The sequence below is a fragment of the Nomascus leucogenys genome, chromosome 16 (genome assembly GCF_006542625.1).
Source record: "Nomascus leucogenys isolate Asia chromosome 16, Asia_NLE_v1, whole genome shotgun sequence".
Lineage (NCBI taxonomy): Eukaryota > Metazoa > Chordata > Mammalia > Primates > Hylobatidae > Nomascus > Nomascus leucogenys.
This window is the reverse complement of record NC_044396.1, coordinates 49,214,151-49,233,437: the sequence shown is the minus strand read 5'-3', so window position 1 is coordinate 49,233,437 and position 19,287 is coordinate 49,214,151. Positions and strand designations below refer to the sequence as shown.

The 19,287-nt window shown below is 41.4% G+C and overlaps 1 protein-coding gene across 6 annotated transcripts in view; it reads right to left on the bottom strand.

Annotated features, from left to right (window-relative positions):
- CHD7 (chromodomain helicase DNA binding protein 7) overlaps positions 1-19,287 on the bottom strand; it is a 183,817-nt gene that overhangs the window by 16,474 nt on the left and 148,056 nt on the right. For all 6 annotated transcript variants that reach the window (XM_030795497.1, XM_030795499.1, XM_030795498.1 and 3 more), the window contains 11 exons: positions 14,610-14,820; positions 13,880-14,075; positions 13,057-13,224; positions 12,637-12,816; positions 9,125-9,235; positions 8,832-9,037; positions 5,793-5,992; positions 5,447-5,606; positions 2,250-2,339; positions 1,703-1,806; positions 223-352 (listed from right to left, as the gene is read on the bottom strand). In XM_030795497.1, the coding sequence (XP_030651357.1) occupies positions 223-352; positions 1,703-1,806; positions 2,250-2,339; positions 5,447-5,606; positions 5,793-5,992; positions 8,832-9,037; positions 9,125-9,235; positions 12,637-12,816; positions 13,057-13,224; positions 13,880-14,075; positions 14,610-14,820 (1,756 nt within the window). The remainder of the gene's footprint in view (positions 1-222; positions 353-1,702; positions 1,807-2,249; positions 2,340-5,446; positions 5,607-5,792; positions 5,993-8,831; positions 9,038-9,124; positions 9,236-12,636; positions 12,817-13,056; positions 13,225-13,879; positions 14,076-14,609; positions 14,821-19,287) is intronic.

Sequence of the window (19,287 nt, the reverse complement as noted above, 5' to 3'; positions counted from 1 at the left end):
GGGGGAAATGACATTTGGAAAAGAAAAACAAGTTTCAGATTATCAAGATAATGTATATTGTTTAAACAGTCATTACGACATACAAATAGAGTAGACTGGTAAACATCGCTTGAACTTCAAATCAGACGCAATATAGCGTGTAGTGCAGGGTAGGAACTGAACCCTGCCAATAGATGTGAAACTGACATAAAGTTTATTCAAATTTTAAAATGTCCTTCTTACCCGTCACCACCATCTGCTAGCATGTCTGTTCCTCTTTGCTCGGCAGCTATGGCCTTGGCATCAGGCATACCAACTCGTTCCAGAAAGCACAGCGCGGGGTCAGCTCGCATGGAGTTGTACTTCTCATAGCCTGTGCCGTGCCCATCCGTGCACAGAAAACACACAGAAACAAAGAAAGGCCTCGTCACTGGCAAAATCACATCACTGGCAAAATCACAGCACTGCCACAAGTTTGTTTCTCAGTCAAGGTTAGCGTCTATGTGGAATCCAAGTGGACCTTGTTTTAGTAGAGCATTCTATGGAACGCTCCTTCTAGGGAAGCTACTGGGGGCCAAGTTACACTTCAGGGATATTATCAGAATTACCACAAACACTAATAGAAAAACAGGTTCAGAATAACTGCAAGATGCCTGGGAGGATTTCTGACCCTATTTTTCCCCAGATCTAATTTTGCTTGACATTTAGAAGGCTTCGCAATGTTCCTTTATGACCTCTGCAGGGGTGCGCTGAGTCTACCCCCGTCCACCCTGTGAATAGCATCAGTCCTACAGGAACTCGCATGGCTGGCTGAAAAATCCCCATATACGTAAGGCCAGCGAACCTGTCTTATTAGGTTTAGGATGATGCATGTCAGTAAGATGACACTGTTCCCTCTATGGTTTTCAAACTGCAATTTGCTTTTTGACTGCCCAAGTTGACTAGATGGAAAATGGCAGACCCCAACAGTGCACTGCGGGAAAATGATTTTGAGGCTGAGCTCACAAAACGCGGCTGCAGTACATAGGCAGAACAGCACAATTCAATTAGGATGTGTACTACAACACACCGCTCCTAACTGCTGTAGAGCCGCAAGCCAAACTGTAATCATGAAAGGTTTTATAAGCCATCATTCTCCCCTTTAGTCAGGCTGGGCTGCTGAGAATACCTCCGCGACCTCCAGAGAATTGGGATTATAATCAGGAATCGCTCACTGTATATATCATGCCAGTTCTGCATCCCCAGCCTTTCAAAGTTAACAAGGCTGCATCCCACTCAGGGGAGCCGCGAGTTCTCAGCACTGACATTTGTGAAATATTGCTTGGAACAAAGCCCAGGAGGCACTTGTACAGATTAATAGCAGAGGTTAAGCCCACCGTCCACTTTGACACTGGTTGGCAGAGTTAGCAAGGGAAGCCACGCTGGAAGCAAAGTTTAGGGAGAGCTATAGTACAACTTGGCTATTATTAAAACAAATATGGTTTGGGTTTTATTTACAGCCAAGAAAGAAATGTTTTCTTCTCAAATGCTCAACAAACATTCAAAAACAGCATCTGATATTTACAGTTCATATTAGATTTTTAGTACAGAAAAATGGTAGACGCCAAGAGTCCTTTGGAACTATCCTCATTAATATTATGACTTTGGAAAAGAGTATGTAAAGAGTTCTAAATAAAGACCAAGCCATACAGTCGAGATGTATTCAAACAGAAACGTCACTTACCATGTTTGAACACTCCAATTAAGAGGGATTTGTCTGCTTCCTTATCCCACCAATCTGCAGGAACTTCAGCATGGAAAGGTTCAGGGATCCACACATCGGCTTCACTGAAAGACATTTATAAGAAATATTAGTATTAAAAAAGAATTCCAAGTAATGAATGTGATACATAGCTCACGTGCCCTCTCTCCCACGATAAACATCTGAGCATGGTAGGGAGGTATCAGCAAGGTTAAAAGAAAGGGCATGAGTCAGTAGCCCTCTGCCATGACCAGAAATGAACTTTATCACATGGTATCCCATTTTAAGGGTCATCTCAGAACACCAGTGCTTTAGTTCACACCTCTTTACACTACAAACATAAATACAAACAGCCTTTTCCTGATTCTCATCACATCCCCAAGCACGAAGGACAAATACCGCATTCAAGATGCAAAAAAGGAGATGGGTTACTAGTGGTTTATGAAGGTTCTGAAACATGATCCATGATGTTTTCCGGCTACCCAGATTATCTCACTGAGGTTGAGAACAAACGTGAGCTCGCACTAACCTTGAGTCAGCACCCTCTAAGATCTTATCTGCCTGGTCTCCTATCACTTCTTGTCTTAGGTAGTACAGCATGCGGACACGCAGCAGGACCCTGGAGAGGAAGACAGAGGGGGGAAAAAGTTCTTAACTTCAGGACTGTTTGCCAACAGTGGCTTTTGGCAGCTGCTGCTGTTCATCCATCATCCTGCCAAGGCTGATTAGCCATGCTGTATGGTAGGCTTGAAGCGTGACAGATGGTGGCACATAATCACCTCTGTGTGGTGCTTTCTGCTGGCTTCCAACAGGCCTGCCTGGCAACCGCTCACACTGCACAGAGAGGGCCCGAGCTCAGCCCAGCCTAGGCGCACTTCATTTAGTTCTACCTAGTGCAGCTTGTGAAGTTTAGACACGTACCCTACCACTGCCTCTGAAGTATTGAAGCAAGTTTGTAAACAACTGAGCAGATGGCTTTCAGTAACTGTTCTGCTTCATTATCTCGTAAAATTTCCTCAGCTGCTGCCTTAATACCATTTTTGGAAGCACATCAGAAGTTGTAGGAATAAACGAGATATAAAATCTGGTTTTACTACCTTACAATAAACCCTCAATATGGAATGTCAGGTTTTTCAGATTATACAACTTTGCTTCCGAGAAAGGATGATGGCGACAGGGTAGGGTAGAAGGTGTGTCCTTGCTCTTCTCCTGTATGAAATACTGTGTTAGACATTTTTATTCCTTCTAGATTATTGTACCTGGGAACCTAAGTTGTAGTAGCTTGAAAAAAAATAAAACATTAGAAAATTAAAATGTGTCCAATTCACTGACATTCTTAATCATTCTCAAGAAATCAATTTTTTAAAACTTGGAATTCTAGGAACTAGATTTTCAATCCTGCTTGGAGTTTCTCAGTGGCTAAAACATAATTCTTTCAATAAAGTCCACCTGGTAAGTCCCAAAAGCCAGTGTCTACCAAAGCTAGCATCCCCTGCTGGACAGCCCTGGTGTGCATTCGGGACTGACAATGTGAATCATTGCCTTCTTGGCCATGAGTACATGATAATACAAATGCTATTTCCCCAGCTGAATAATCCCATCATGTACTTGTACAGCACTTTACAACCAATGTCTCACACTTATACTAGCCCTTTTGATCTACACGATAGCCCTATGATGAAGCAGGGCAAGTTATAATTTCCATTTTCAAATGAGAAAACTGATGGTAGCAGAAGATAAGTGACAAATCTAAGGCCACAGAGTTACCTTGCACATGGCACAACTGGAACTAGGTCTTCAGGCTCTACTACAGCATGCTGTTCTCAGGGTGTGGAAACTGTCCCTAAAACTTCAAAATAACAACTAGGATTCACCACAACAGACAACACCCAATCACACATCAACAGATGCTCCTCAACAGGCCCTCCCTCAACCACGAGCCTACTCATGGCCAGCATGGGTTCTGGATAGGCCAAGCGTGAGCTTACAAATCCCCGAGGAGACTCACTTTGGATAACTCTTTTCTATTTCTTTAGATTTTTTTTCTCTTGTTAACTCATGAGATTAAACATTGACTGTACCATACTGAACAGACATTTTCTAAAAGTGTAAGTGGGGTCGGATTTTAGGGAACACTCTTATGCCACAGCAGTAACCACCAAGTTTCTGAGATATCAAAAGGGTTGGAGGTAATGGTTCTGAAGACGCCTCAGGGCCTCACCACAGCCCCAAGGAGCGGGGAAGACTTCCGAGCTGAGGCTGCCCTCATCTACTTGGGTTCAAACCTGGTTCTGCCCCCTAACTGGCTGAGGGTCCTTGAGGAGGTTACTCAACTTTAGTCTCAGTTTTCTTGTCAGTTAAATGGGGATAAAAATCATACTAATCTTAGACAACTCAAACAGATAATCCATATAAAGCATTTGGCATGCTGCCAGTATTATGTGCTCAGACTTTGTTGCTGCTACTTTTACAAAGAGAAATGCATACTTATTTACATCCTGCCTTATCCAGCTGAGATCTTGCTGCCAAGGTCTACTGGACTCACCAGGAAAGTGAGTCCTCAAGAGGCTGAATAACTTGCTCAAGGTCACACGAAGCTAGGACATAGAGCTGATCAGTAGCATTGTTGCCTGAACTAGTGATATGGAAAAATGCATATTCAGAATAAGGAAACAACATATGCAGATGTTAGTTTAATAGGAACTGTTAACAGAACTCCAAGCAATGAAATAAATTTAGGTTCAATATTATTCAATTATCTATAATCAGTTTTTGGAAATAAAGGTAAGAAATACGATTCTAAGCTCATAGGCAGAAAAAATGGACCCAGCAACTGAGATAATATTAAGCAAAAAATAATACATGAACTCCCCAGTCTTCCCTCCACTGTACGCAGTTAGTTGAAGGTGGGATCATATAATGCTGACTACTATTCTCTAACCTATACTGGTTAAAAACCAGTCCTCTACAATGTTCATGGTACGATTATTCACAACAGCCATGATAACCGGCCCAAGCGTCTGTCAACAGATGACTGGGACAAACAAAACATGGCGTATACACACAATGGAATACTATTCAGCCATAAACAGGAATGAAATTCTGACACCATAACACAAGTGAACCTTGAAAATATTAAGTGAAGTAAGCCAGGCACAGAAGGACAAATAATCTGTGATTCCCCTAGGAGATACACAGTATAGACAAACTAATAGAAACAGAAAGTAGAATGGTGATTGCCAGGGGCCAGGCAAGTTACTGTTTAATTGATACAGTTTTTGTATTTGGGAAGATGGAAACATTTCGGGTACAGATAGTGAGTATACAGCACTGTGAGTGTAATTAATGCCAATGAATTGTTCACTTATAAATGGTAAAAAATGGTAAATGTTGTGTTGTGTATCTTATCATGTTAAAAAATAATCAGTCACCTAAAGGTATGCTATCCTGTAACTTGACACCACATTTCAAGAAAAATGGTAAGGCTGTGCAAAGGCAATAACTACACCATTTAAAAGTCTTAATAACAGAGCTGTCCCTCCATATCCGCAGGAGTATGGTTCCAGGACCCCCCTCAGACACCAAGATCTGCAGATGCTCAGGTCGCTCAGTTGACCCTCCAAATCTGCGAGTTCTGCATCTGCAGACGTGAAGGGCCGACTGCATGCATTTTTTAAAGAATAAAAAGGAAATTAAGCTCTCCAGGTCCACCCTCTAATAACATACTTGTTACAGTGATGCTTCAGGTGTTTCTTGTAGCTGTCCTCCTGGAACAGGGCATCCGGGTTGCAGCTGGCCAGCCAGTCGGCATCCTGCACCACTGGCTGTGTGCTCTGGGCTTTCACCTTCTTTCCCTTCCTTCCCCTTGGCACAGGGGCTGACAAACCTAGAATCACCATCATAATAATAATAGAAGTCTTTTACATTCCAATTACAGTGTCAATGGCAGAGAGCTTAATGCACGAGGCAGGGAAATACGGGGTGTATGTCACATCTCTTTATCAACAGTGTGTCACAAAGGTTCCTGGTGGCTTTGTGACCCTGTAGCACAAACAGCATGGTGGAGACCTACCGGAATGGTTGACCAAGGCTCGAGTCTGGCCATCTGCTGTGGGTGTGATCAGATCCCAGATGAAGCTTTTGATATTCTCATCCCCTTTGTAATGATTAAGACAGTACACCAGGATGGTTCTGCAGATGGTTTCTACATCTTGCTCAGTGAGTTGGCGTTTATAGCGTCCGTGGGAAAGAATGTCTGTCCACCGTCCCCAACTGCAAAGCAAATATCCAGCATGCAGAGGTGCCTGCGAGTTTCGATTTATGGCTTTACTTTAACAGTCAGGTACCAGTGTTGGGAAATCCTGGGTCAAAACTAGCAACAATTCACACTGGGTGATAGGAAAGCAATCCAGGGTGTAAGAATTAAAAACACTCCCTTACCCAGTAAGCTGCCCCTCAGTTCACTGCTCCTAAGCACATGAGTTGAACTGCCACAAGAATAATGCCTACAAACCTAACCCTGGCCTTTCCAGGTACATGCAGGCTGTAGCAGCAATTTTCAGGACATGAGTGCAATCGAGGGCCTGGAAATTATGGACTTTGCTTCACACTGTCACGATTAGTACATTTTGATGTACCAACCATCTGAGACAAAAAGCAACTCAAGATAAAAGGTGTGACTACCCCAAAATCAAGGATGCGATGCTGAGCAGTATGGCTGCATCGACCCACCTCTAAAGGGATGCCACAGTCACTGGTGAAAGGTTCTGGAAAGCTCTGAGGTTCCTTTTGAAACAGGGAGTAATAACTCCAGGCATAAGAACCATCACAGGCAAGATGTTCTGCCCACCCTCAGGTCCTCATGAGAAATGAGTGGGAGAAAGGAGTATGGACAGAAGACAGAAGCAAACAGACAACACGCCATGGGGCCTGACTGCCTGTTTCATGTTATAATCCCAGGCTAAACAGTGCCGTGCTGTTTCATCAGGGAGCCATGGAGTACGACCACACAACAAATAGGTACAGGGGCAGGCAGCAGCAGGTGCTGTCTGAGCCATGTCTTCTACCAGGTGACAGCAGACTGAGCCACCAAGGCAGTGCTCATGGTATGAACGGCCCCTCTGCTGCAAACTGAGAGTTGTGTTTGGAGCAGAGAGCAGCACACATCCTCCCTCAGGCCCTGCCTGTCACTTGGTCTCTTGTGACAGGTGCTCTCTGGTCCTCTCTGGCTCCTGTGAACTTCTTGAAGTTTCTCCAACCACAAGGCTTGCTCTCACTGCTAGGCCTTGGAACACACTGCTCTACCTGCTGGGACCTCACTTCCCTTCCCTACCCAAACCCCAGCACTCCCTCTTACCCTGGCTGATTTGTGATATCCACCAAGTCACAGGCTGTACATGCCACCTTTTGTGGAATTCCTTCTTTCACTCCTCCTAACCCCAGAAGTGGGGAGACAACACCGGTGCTGTGTCTTAACAGCGAGTTGACAGGCTCTATGCTCCACAGCAGAGTGCTTCCCTGTCACAGCACTGTCACAGTCTGCACCACTTCTACTTGCTCACCTGCCTGCCTGAGCCATGACTGTCTTGCTAAGAGCTCCACCCCTAGTGACTGAGAGGATCCTAGACAGTGCCCAGCACATAGGTGTTCAGTACATAGTGACAACTATGGGAAGAGGGAAGGGCCTGACTGAAAGACAATCTGCGCTAAGCCCACTTCTTAGCTGTAGGAGTTATTTATGTGTTCCATTCCTAAAGTTACCCACAGAATTCTCAAATCTGATGATTGTGCTGAAACACATGGCAGCAGGCATGGGTAGGCAAAGGGCTTTTGGGGGGCAGGGCTTTTGGGATGCAGGGGGTGAGTCTCTGCCCCATGTAAGAAGAGACAAGAGAGGATGTCCAGCTTCACAGATAATGAGGATGGACTTCTGTTGAACAAGCATTTATCAGCACTGTGTGTCTGCTCACACTGCACTACGCACTGAGGGCACAAAGAAGGAGCTTCCATCCTCAAGGAGCTGCAAACCAAAAGAGGGAGGCGACTCAAAAATTGTAAACAACATTATGAGTGTGATGGGAAGTGCAGGCCGGCCAGACTCGGTTGCAGAGCACAAGCTGATGCCTGCGTCGGACACCCACGGAGAGCAGAAGGGACGTAGGTCACCTCTCAGTGGAGGTGCACGTGGGGGGTCCTCTAGGCAGTGGGAAGAGCTTGTGCAAAGACACAGATGAGATGGAGCGTGGCGCACTGAAGGAGATGAAGCCGTCTGTCCTAACAGAGGCTTGGACTGCCCATGGGAAAGAACCAACAGAAGATAAGGGCCCAGAAGAGCTCTGGATGCCATGTCAGCATATGTTTGTATTTACTCTGAAACTAATGGTAATTCATTGGAAGAAATCATCCAAGACAGGATGTCATCAGATCTGTAGAAAGGTTACTCTAGTAGCAGTTTTTTTTTTTTTTTTTTTTTTAACAGGAGTTGCCTATAGTCCCACAATCTGCTAGACAACTCTTATTGACCAATTCAGATATTTACTGAGCACCCTGCCATTCGAAGTACTGCTTCAGGCATCACAGTGATTCAGAGATAAATTAGACATGGATCCTGCCTTTCAGAAACCTGTAGTCCAGCAGGAAAAATACAACACTTTCACAAAATTCAAATGACCATTCATGTTTCATATGAGTTGCAAGGAAGAATTTAACAAGTGAGATTACTGCCTTTGACAATTTTTTATGAGAAATATTAAAAGCTTATGACAGTCCTAAATTTTATGCAAAGCTTATAAAGTGAGAAAAGATTACGTAATTTTGACACTTTGTTCTTAATTATTAATAATCAACATGTAAATCTGGATCTGGCATAATTCCTTAAGGTACACACAAGCACCTTAACTTCAGGTGACCTCTGAACCAGAAGCAGCTGAACAACTTAGATTATGTTAACCAAACGGTTCCAAAGCCCTGTAAAGTTACTGCAGAAGCATTCATTTGACTGCGCAAATGGATGTCACACAAATTCAAACACAAATATAGCTTTTCTCTACCAGTTTGGAATTCTAACTACTGTTACAATAAAATTCCATCTTATGTAGTGAGTCCTACTTACCCATAGACAAGCAGATTCTTCTCCACCCTGAAACACTCACTCCTTGCATAGCCCTGTGACTTATCCTGGGGGCGCCGTGGCTTTGCACAGGGCTTTTCTTCAGAATCACTTTCCAAGTCTGAGAACTCCATCAGCTCATCTTCCTTCACTGCACTGTAGAGCCTGGTCTGCTTTCTCACTCTTGGAGTATCAATAACCAGGTTGTTCTAACAAAAGAGGAGATACATTTGAAATTTCTCAGAGTGGCTCTTGGTTTAGATCAGATAGGTGTTCGAATGGGACTTCTTACTCACCCTCCCATTTAAGGCATCAATATCCAATTCAGCCTTCTTAGCCCACTTTTGCCAGAAATTTGGATCATCCAAGGAAATATCTGTCCTATTTCCAGATGCAACAAAACTGGCCTAAAGAGAAAAAAGAAACGCATTACTTTGAGAGGCTTTTCTCAGAAGTAGAATGTAAAGCAGCTTTTGTTTATGTATTTGCTCCAATATTGTGCATTCCTTCACTTGTGCCAGACACTACAGTAGATGGGACTAGAATGACAGACTGGCCCTCAGGCAGCTCACTGACCAGGGCCTGAGACCAAACCAAAGAATTACACTGCAGCGTGATAAATGACAGGAAGCAAGGGTACAGACCAGTGTAAGTGATATACACAGGAGGGGCCCCTAACCTGGTTCAGGCAGGGTGTTGCTGGAAACTGAGAAGAAAAGGCTCTTCCATAAAATGATGCCTGAACCATTTTAAAACATTCATAAAACAGGAAAGCATGTGGAAATGTTCACAGCAGAGCATGTGCCAAGGCACAGAGAGTAAAGGGGATAAGGGTAGTCAGGGAAGAAGAGCCAGAGGTCGAGCTGGTGAGGGAGAGAGAAGCCAAGTCAAGCAGTGTCTTGTATGTGTTATTAACAGAGTTTGAACTCTATCCCGAGGGAACCAGGAACTATTTGAAAATAGGAATAATCTCATTATGGACACAATCATATCCAGAGTCACAAGTTGGAAAGGTCACACCAATGCTTGGAGCATGGAGGTCAGAACACAGCAGAAGAGGCCACTGTAATAATTTACAGAAGAAATAACAAAATGGAGAAAAGAAGGTGGTTTAGAAACATATTCTTTAGGCCAGGCATGGTGGCTCACACCTGTAATCCCAGCACTTTGGGAGGCCAAGGTGGGTAGATGGCCTGAGGTCAGGAGTTTGAGACCAGCCTGGCTAACATGGTGAAACCCTGTCTCTACAAAAAATGCAAATATTAGCCAGGCATGGTGGTGCACACCTGTAATCCCAGCTACTCGGGAAGCTGAGGCAAGAGAATCGCTTGAACCCAAGAGGTGGAGGTTGCAGTGAGCCGAGATTGTGCCACTGCACTCCAACCTGTGCAATAGAGCAAGACTGTCAAAAAAAAAAAAAAAAAAAAAAAAAAAAAGAAAGAAAGAAATATATTCTTTAAAAGGTAAAATTCTTGGGAAGCTGAAGGTGGAAGGTCACTTGAGCCATGTGTTCAAGTCTGGCCTGGGAAACACAGTGAGACATCACCCAAAAATAAAATAAAACAAAAGGCAAAATTAATGGAGTCAGGATCTGGGTACATGCGAAATATGAAAGAAGAGGAAGCCAGGAAAAACCTCAGCATCCATCTCAGGCATCTGAATGATGTCAGTCAGGCGGACAAACAGAGATAGGGCAGGAGGAGAGACAGGGGTGATAAGTTTGGCTGTGCACATATTGAATACACAGTGCCTGTGAGCTCTGAGAAAATAATCTGACACAAGGCTGAAAGATGTAAGGGAGAAGATGTGGGTCTCAAAACCCACAGGAGAAGAGCCTTTCCAGATTGGAGCAGCTAGGACAACTGGATAGCCACATGCAAAATGAAGGTTGGACCCCTACCTCACACCATACACAAAACTCTATCCAAATGGGATCACAGACCAAAATGTAAGAGTTAAAAACTATAAATCTTGGAATCTAAGTTACGCTAGTGAATAACATTATGCTAACTGAATGAAGCCAGACACAAAAGATCATATACCATATGATTCCATTTATATGAACTGCCCACTGTCCAGAGTAGGCAAATCTGTAGAAAACATAAATCTTTGTGAGCTTGGGTTTGACAATGCACTAGAAACACAAGCGATAAAATAAAAAATTGGTAAACTGGGCTTCATTAAAATTACATGCTATTAAGAAAAGAGTAGGAGAAAATATCTGCAATCATATTAATACAGAACTTTCATACAGAACATATTTTAAGTCTGAAACATTAATAAAAAGAAACTCAAAAAATGAACAAAGAACTTGAATAGAATTTTTTCCAAAGATGATCTACATCTGGCCAATAAGCACATGAAAAGATGCTCAATATCATCAGAGAAATGCAAATAAAAACCAGAGTGGGATATGACCTCACACCCATTAGGATGGCTAAAACTAAAAACTCAGGTAATAAAAAGTATTGAGGAAGATATGGAGTTCCATTTCCTCCATATCCTCATCTATACTTCTTACTATCTGACTTGGAAGGAAAATAGTACAGTCATTTTAGAAAACAGTCTGGCAGTTCCTCAAAGGGTCAGACATGAAGTTAACATAGGACCCAGCAATTCCATTCCTGGTATATACCCAAGAGAAATGAAAACAAGTCCATACAAAAACTTGTACACAAATATCCGTAACAACATTCTTGATAATAACCAATAGTAAAAACAACCCAGATGTCCATTATCAACAAGTAAATGTGGTATACCCATAAAATGGAATATTGTTCAGCAATAAAAAGGAATGAATTACTGATCCATGCTACAACATGGATGAACCTCAAAAACATTATGCTAAGTGAATGAAGTCAGACACAAAAGTTCATACATCATATGATTCCATTTATATGAACTGTCCACTGTCCAGAGAAGGCAAATCTGTAGAAAAAGAAAGTAGATTCATGCTTTCCAGATATGGCAGACTGGTATGGATAGGAATAGGGAATGACTGCTAATGAGCATGAGGACCTTTCTGGGGTAATGGAAATGTTCCAAACTTAGATTGTGGCAATATTTGCTCAAGTCTGTAATATGGTAAAGGCGTTGAACTGTACACGAAAGACAGGTTAATTGTATGGTCAGTTAATTACATTTCAATAAAGTTGTTAAAAGTACAGAGTGGGCCTCAGTGAGATGGCTAGAACAAAATGCAGGTGAAACCTCAGAAGGGGCTCTCAAGTGGAACCATCCGGTGTACTCAGTGGTGACCCTGGCCAGAGCAGCTCTGATAGAGAGGCAGGGAACAGGTGCAAGCTGGAAGCTGAAAAAGCTGAAAAATAAGTAGAAAGGGAGACAGTAGAGGCTCCAGTAGATTACGTTTGTGTGGATTTTAGCTCTGAAGAGTTTATGTATGGAGATATAGCTAAAGGAGAAAACAGAGGAGAAGTATTTTTAAAGGAGTGACTTGATCATTCTTATAGGTTGTTTCAGAAACCAGGATCTGGGGAGAGAAGGAAGATGCCAGTGGAGCAGGATCTCAGAAGTGGAGAGGATAGAGTCAAGAACACAAGTGAGGGATTAGCCTCAGGAGCTGGGAAGCAGAAACAAGGATGACAAGGTGAGGGCAAATACCAGTGGCAGGTACAGAGAAGAGAAACCAAAGCATACAGAAAGCTTCATGTGCCAGCGATTCCACAGGGAGTTAATGATTAATTTGATTAATTCCCAATGCATCTTGTAAGCACTTTTACAAGGTACTTTCCACATGAACTCCGCCATGCTTCTATGGAAAACCTGGCCTCTTTAGATCGATTCATACCTTAGCAAATGTGGAACCTTTCCCTTCCGACTCAATGGTAATGGTGTGGGTTCGACGTAGGAGGATCTGATCAATATCTTCTTCACAGAATTTAGACCCTTCATCCTCCTCATCCATGAGTGCACCATAGGCCCCTTTTCGTAGAAGATCCTCTATTTCTTTCTTGGAAAGCTGTTGTACCTGTTTTAGGGAAATATTTAAAATACTCAAAATAATTTAGAATTAAGAGGTTTGCAGACTAAACAAATGCTGCATTTTTCTCAAAGAGAGTAAACCTAAATTATAACAAAGGAAAGTGTTACAAAATACACTTAAAATATTGAGGTTGAAAAATAATCAAAGGCTGAGTAATTTCTTACTATTAGTTAAATAAAGGAAGGTGCCAGAATAAATGAATGGTTTGGGCAAGGGTGGTTTTACCCCATTGGTAGCATTTTCTCTTCCACTCATAGACTGTAGCACAGCTTTATCCAGGCCCAGTTTCAAACTAGCCTTGTCGAACATTTCCCTTTCATAGGAATTTCTTGTAATCAGCCTGTAGATTTTCACAGATTTGCTCTGTCCTATTCTATGACATCTAGCCTGAGCCTGGAAGAAAAATGAAATTAATAGTTACTGCAATGAACCGAATGTTTGTGTCTCCCCACCAAATTCATATGCCGAAACCTTCATTCCAATGTGAAGGCATTTGGAGGTGGGGCCTTAGGGAAGTAATTAGGTCATGAGGGTGGAGTCCTCACCAACAGGATTAGTGCTCATATAAAGAGGCAAGAGAGCTGGCTGCCTTTAAGCTGGGTGAGGACACAGCAAGACGATAACTGTCCACAAACCAGGAAGAGGGCCCTCACCAAGAACCTGACTCTGCTGGCACTCTGATTTTGGACTTCTAACCTCCAGAACTATGAGAAATAAATGTCTGCTGTTTAAGCCACCCAATTTATGGTATTTTGTTAAGGAGACCTGAGCTATGATGGCTACCAAAGAATGACAAGACTCAACTGCCAGTTCTAAGACCCTATCTATGTGCCAATAAATAGAGGTGCAGTTTAGAAGAAGGTTAAAACTAAAAAATTTCTTCACCCATTATTAATCAACAGGTTACTGGTTGGTTACTTGCTCTGAATCATAGGACACAGCCTGAGTGATGATGCAACATTAATTTATGGGTCTGACTGCGACTCTCAGTCATAGTAAGCAGAATGACGTCTTTTTTAAAGCCATCAGGACTTTCTTGTGCATTTACCTGGAGGTCATTTTGGGGATTCCAGTCTGAATCAAAGATGATGCAGGTATCAGCAGCAGTGAGGTTAATGCCTAAACCTCCTGCCCTTGTACACAGGAGGAAAACAAACCTATCAGAATCAGGTTTGGAGAATCTGTCGATAGCTGCCTGGCGGAGGTTGCCTCTTACTCGGCCGTCGATTCTTTCATATGGGTACCTAGAAAACATCAGTGTGAACAAGGAGGCCTGACACATAGCGACAACATACTTGCTCCATTTTTAAATGTTTAATTATTACAATATGGAATATATATTAAAAAGACTAATATGACTTAACAGAACTAATCTCAGAGCAAATAGCGTTTATTGGCATTTTTTATATAATTGATTGAATGACCAAGGATTAAATTTTATTTTACTTCCTCTCCAGGGAAATAGTTAAATTCTAAAAACAGCTGATACCTGTTAACAGTAAGATAACAAATAATTTCAATTTTAAGTAAGAACTATTCTCCCCTACTCAAATAAAGGCAATGGGGAAATAAAATTGCCTAAAAAAGTATGCAGTGTCCTCCTGTAGTCATCATATAAAATAATCATCATGTACATCTATAGTTTTAAAAATGACATGTGATGCATTTTCCCCATTCTAGTCCCTTTATCATAGATTCCACCTTTAGGTGGACTGCTTGGAGCCCTGTGAAGGTAATTTTAGATTTCCTTTTTATTATTCTGATATGGTGGTCCTCACCGTCTTTGAATGAGGTAGTCTTCCAGTATGTCCAAGCAGCGCACCATCTGGGAAAAGATAAGCACCCTGTGGCCACCAGCCTTCAGTTTTGGCAGCAGCTTGTCAATCAGCACTAGCTTGCCAGCAGCCTGGATCATTGCCTGGAGCTGAAAATCTGGAGACTCTGCATTGTGTGTTTCTTTAAACTCTTCCAAAATTTTCTCTTCAGCACCTGCAGAGATTGGACAGCATAACGTGAATACTGTAAAAGGTTTTTATTACTAAAAACAATGAACTTGCTCTCAAAACCCATTGCAAACTGTAGGAACCAGAACACCAAACTCCTACTTATGAACAAGAATCCATCCACTTACTCATAGTTGGGTCTATACAAAACTGTGGATGTACAAAAGGGATAAAAGTTTTAAGCACAACACATTGAGTCATTTAGGGGGGAAACCACATTTTTCAACAAACAAATATTTGCTGTCTGTAAAAACGGAATTTCAACAACAGACTGTCAAGCCAGAAGTGGCAGAAACAAGCCAAGGGCCAGATACCTACAGAAAATTTGGAACCTAAATTGCTAAAGAAATGAAGAAATGTTTACTAGCTGAACATAAACACAACAAAATCTGTTCCGAAATGAAAAAACAAAGGAATGGAGTCCTAACAATCACAGTGTAAGAGCAATAGTAGTTTGGGTCTATAATTGCATATTAATATAGGCAAAGGAACTACAAAAAGAGGAATTTATTTCCAGGACAATTTCTTGGAATATTTGTGGGGGACCTAAGCATACATCTATTGTAATCTCTAAATCTCCCTCCACATTCGTTCCCATCTGGAAATTTTTCCTAAGATAAAAAAATTCTATCTTGAACTATCCAAATCTTTTAAAATTAAAAACAAACAAACCTTTAAGTGTTTGACACAAGACTTCCATGCTTAAACCCTTCTTTTCCCCCTCATAGCCCCACATGGATTTTTGCTAGTCCAAAGACTTGGGTACATTGGAAAGAGGCCTCAAGAAGATGACATCTTCCTAAGGAAAGATGGCCCAGGACATCCCTGCCTGACACACGCTTATTTAGGAAGCAGCAGGCTAAGCTTCCTTCAACTGCTTAGGTGGCTTAACTAGAATTACGCAGCATTGGTCTGGCCTCCTCCTGCCTCTGGGGTTAATCAGGACATAGTTGTTGTGTTCAGCTCCTTTCCCTGAAGGTGGAGGATGTGCTCAACTATTCTTCAGAAAATACACACACTTTCATCTTAATGGAATTGTTTCCCAGAATTTAACTGTGCCAGAAACTTAAAACTACCTTCCTACCACTGGTTTTTAACATGTGAACTAACTATACACAAGATGGGGATACATAAACCTCAAAGAGGCTTTAAAGGTTGGGTCAGTGGGACAGACAACCACAGCCTCTCACATGGTACTGCTGCAACAAGCACAGATGTAACAAAAGTGCAATCCTATCTGTACTTTAAGGCTGCATGTAGAAATTACCTTATGGCACAGTCAAATGCAGAAATACAGCCTGTTAATTATTAATCAACAAATAATTTACTGAGAACAGATTAAAGTCACTTAATGTCTTCCCAAGCACTAAGGCCTTCCACAAAATACACTGACTTCTTATGAAGGGAGACTGGCCCTCACTCCTTTTTCCAAGTGAATGAAAAGCTAATATTCAGAATGTTTCTTTAAGTATGGAAAATAAACGCAAGAGTAAAGAGCAAAATGCTGTTTAAGAGCATTAGCAAGAATGTTCTTGAATAAAGTTAAATATTTTTTAAAACATGAAATTTAGAAACCCAGATTCTAGATTCAGGACAAGCCCCTCCAAAAGACGGGGGAAACAGATTTAAGTGCACATGTTACATCAGGTCTCTTTCAAGTGTATTCTTGTTGTACAATACATCATAAGCTCTGAAATTCAGAAATAAATTTTACTCTTATGATATTTGGTTAATTATTTTTTGTCCATACTAAGTTAAAATCCACAATATAAAATATAGTATTTTAGCCATTTAAAACAAATTAATGGCCAATATTTTTCAAAAAGGAAATAACCATTTTGACAAAATAAACATCAGATGTTTGGGTTTCAGTTAAATTTTTTTAACATAAATAATTCAGTAAAATTTGCAGAGAATTTTAATTTTAAATTTATTCAGAGATTAAAAAATAATTTTTGCCTTTTTATACTATCAAAAAGAATAGTCAGAAAAAAATGCATTCTTTCTTACCTGACAAAAGCTACTGCTGAATTAATTAATTCAGCTCTCTGTTATGAATTCAGGTTCTTACAACTGGCAGCCAGTTTATACTAATAATATTTCATTTAAAAATAGTATCAGCAAATATCTTTCCTATACGATTGTCTTGACGTTTTATTGTGGCAACATGGAAGGAAAGAGGGTGGGAAGAGTGTTGGGGAGCAAAGCAACTGCTACCTTGTGGTGTCACAGCTAAATTTTCAAGATTACCAATTAATGTTTGATACCCAATTTGTTAAACATCAATCCAAAAATTAACTGGAAATAGGTCATGACAACCCAAAACACTTTGTTGGTTCCGCCCTAAATTAATGTATGGCTGGTACTACACTGGAAAGTGTGTATATCAAAGGCAACTTGAAACAAGTGTGCACTCACTTACAGCTTGAAGTCTTTTCACTTCAACAGATGGTCACTGTTGGGACAGTAACTGTAATGTCCTCTAGCTATATCAAAGCCATGAACAAACAAGAACATATTTTGTTCTTGACGAATACCAGAAAGAAAAAGTTACTATTTTCTCTCTGAAATTCACTCCATCATGTAAGCCTCATTCTTGTTTTCTTTTTTGACCACTCTTCTCTACACACCCCCTGCCTCAAACAATAACCAGCAACAACTCTTAAGTCAGCTCTAACCAGCAGGGTACCTTGGACATGTTTTCAACATTATTCTTAACTTCACATTACAAAACCTAAAAATTGGAAATTCCATTGAAATAAAGCTTGAGCCAATAACTCATACATAAGCTTTCAACTCATACATATAAAATTGCTTCTATTTTTCATAATCCTGGAAATGTTGTGTTTTGTTGAATGCTGATTGAGGCTTCTTTACTCTGCCATAACCAATTCAAATTTCAATGCAATCTCCCAAATTAAAGAATTTCCTTTTAAATGCTGGATATATGTTTTTACTCCAGACTGTGGATGAGAATGAACAGTACTGGCACTGGAGCAACCTCTACACGATACAATGTCTACGTAAGTTATCTGGGCAGCTGTGTGCGCTTAGTTTGTATGTTATCTATACTTTTTCACTATAACTTCCCCAAATTTAAGGACAAAGACACCTGCTTAACAGACATTTCTTGTCAGGACAGAAAAGCTAACTTCAAGGTGTGACCAATTAGGACAACTGCCACATCTGCCAAGCCTTAGGGAGTCCTAAGAGGCTCCTGGCGAACAAATATGCTATAGAGGATGACCCTGGAAAGCAATCAGCAAAGGAAGAGACACACCAGGTGTGTTTTGGGGGAAAACAACCCACAATGTTCAATGCATATAATTAACATACGACCAAACAGGGTAAACTTGATGGAACTGGGGGTGGCAATCTAACTACCATTGCTGAGATCTCCCCTTTCACACACATCCTGCTGGTAGCATTCAAACCCTTTTGTATCTTCTTTTCTTTTCTTTCCCCTTGGAGGCTATTATTTATTTTCTTTTGTACCAGCTACTAAATGCAAACCCATGTATGTGCACAGTGCATGCACACACGTGTCCTCATCTCGCTCCATCAGTTGCCCTAAGCTCTGTCTCGCCAACTCACGACCTGGCTAGTTAACACTCACCATAACGGCTGCACAAGCTCCTAAACATACTGTGATTAGCAGGTTGGCAGTATCAGACACATAATCATCACACATGATACTCTCTTTAGAAGACAAAACTAAAAGCACAAAAAGAAATTCACTGGCCAGGTGCAGTGGCTCACACCTGTAATCCCAGCACTTTGGGAGGCTGAGGTAGGCAGATCACTTGAGCTCAGGAGTTCGATACCAGCCTGGGCAACATGGAGAAACCCCATCTCTACAAAAAATACAAAAAAAATTAGCTGGGCATTGTGGCGCATGCCTGTAGTCCCAGCTACTCAGGAGGCTGAGGTGGGAGGGATGCACGAGCCTGGGAGGTCGAGGCTGCAGTAAGCCGAGATCGTGCCACTGCACTACAGCCTGGGTGCCAGAGTGAGACCCTATCTCAAGAAAAAAAAAAATGTGTGTGTGTGTATATGTATATATATATATATATATATATATATATATATATATATATATAAAAGTATATATAAAAGAAATACACTGATTCATCACATCACACCAATGATCCCAGGTGCAACACTCTAAGACTGTCTTCCAGGAGTGGACTACTCTGTCCATTAGTAACGGAGACTTCTGAATCTAGGGTGGCTGATGAGTTATACGTTATTAAAAGGGGAAAGATTAGAAATTCTTTAAATTAGCTGTCCTTGAACATCATAGACTGTGAAAAGACAGACCAGGTTGTGCTCCCTCTTCCTTGGAAAGGAATCTAATTGCACTGCTAGCCAACTATCATTGTGTACAAGTCTCCCAAATTAGCCTGCCACCACCTTTCTTTAACCCACATTAACTTCTGCCCAGAATATAATA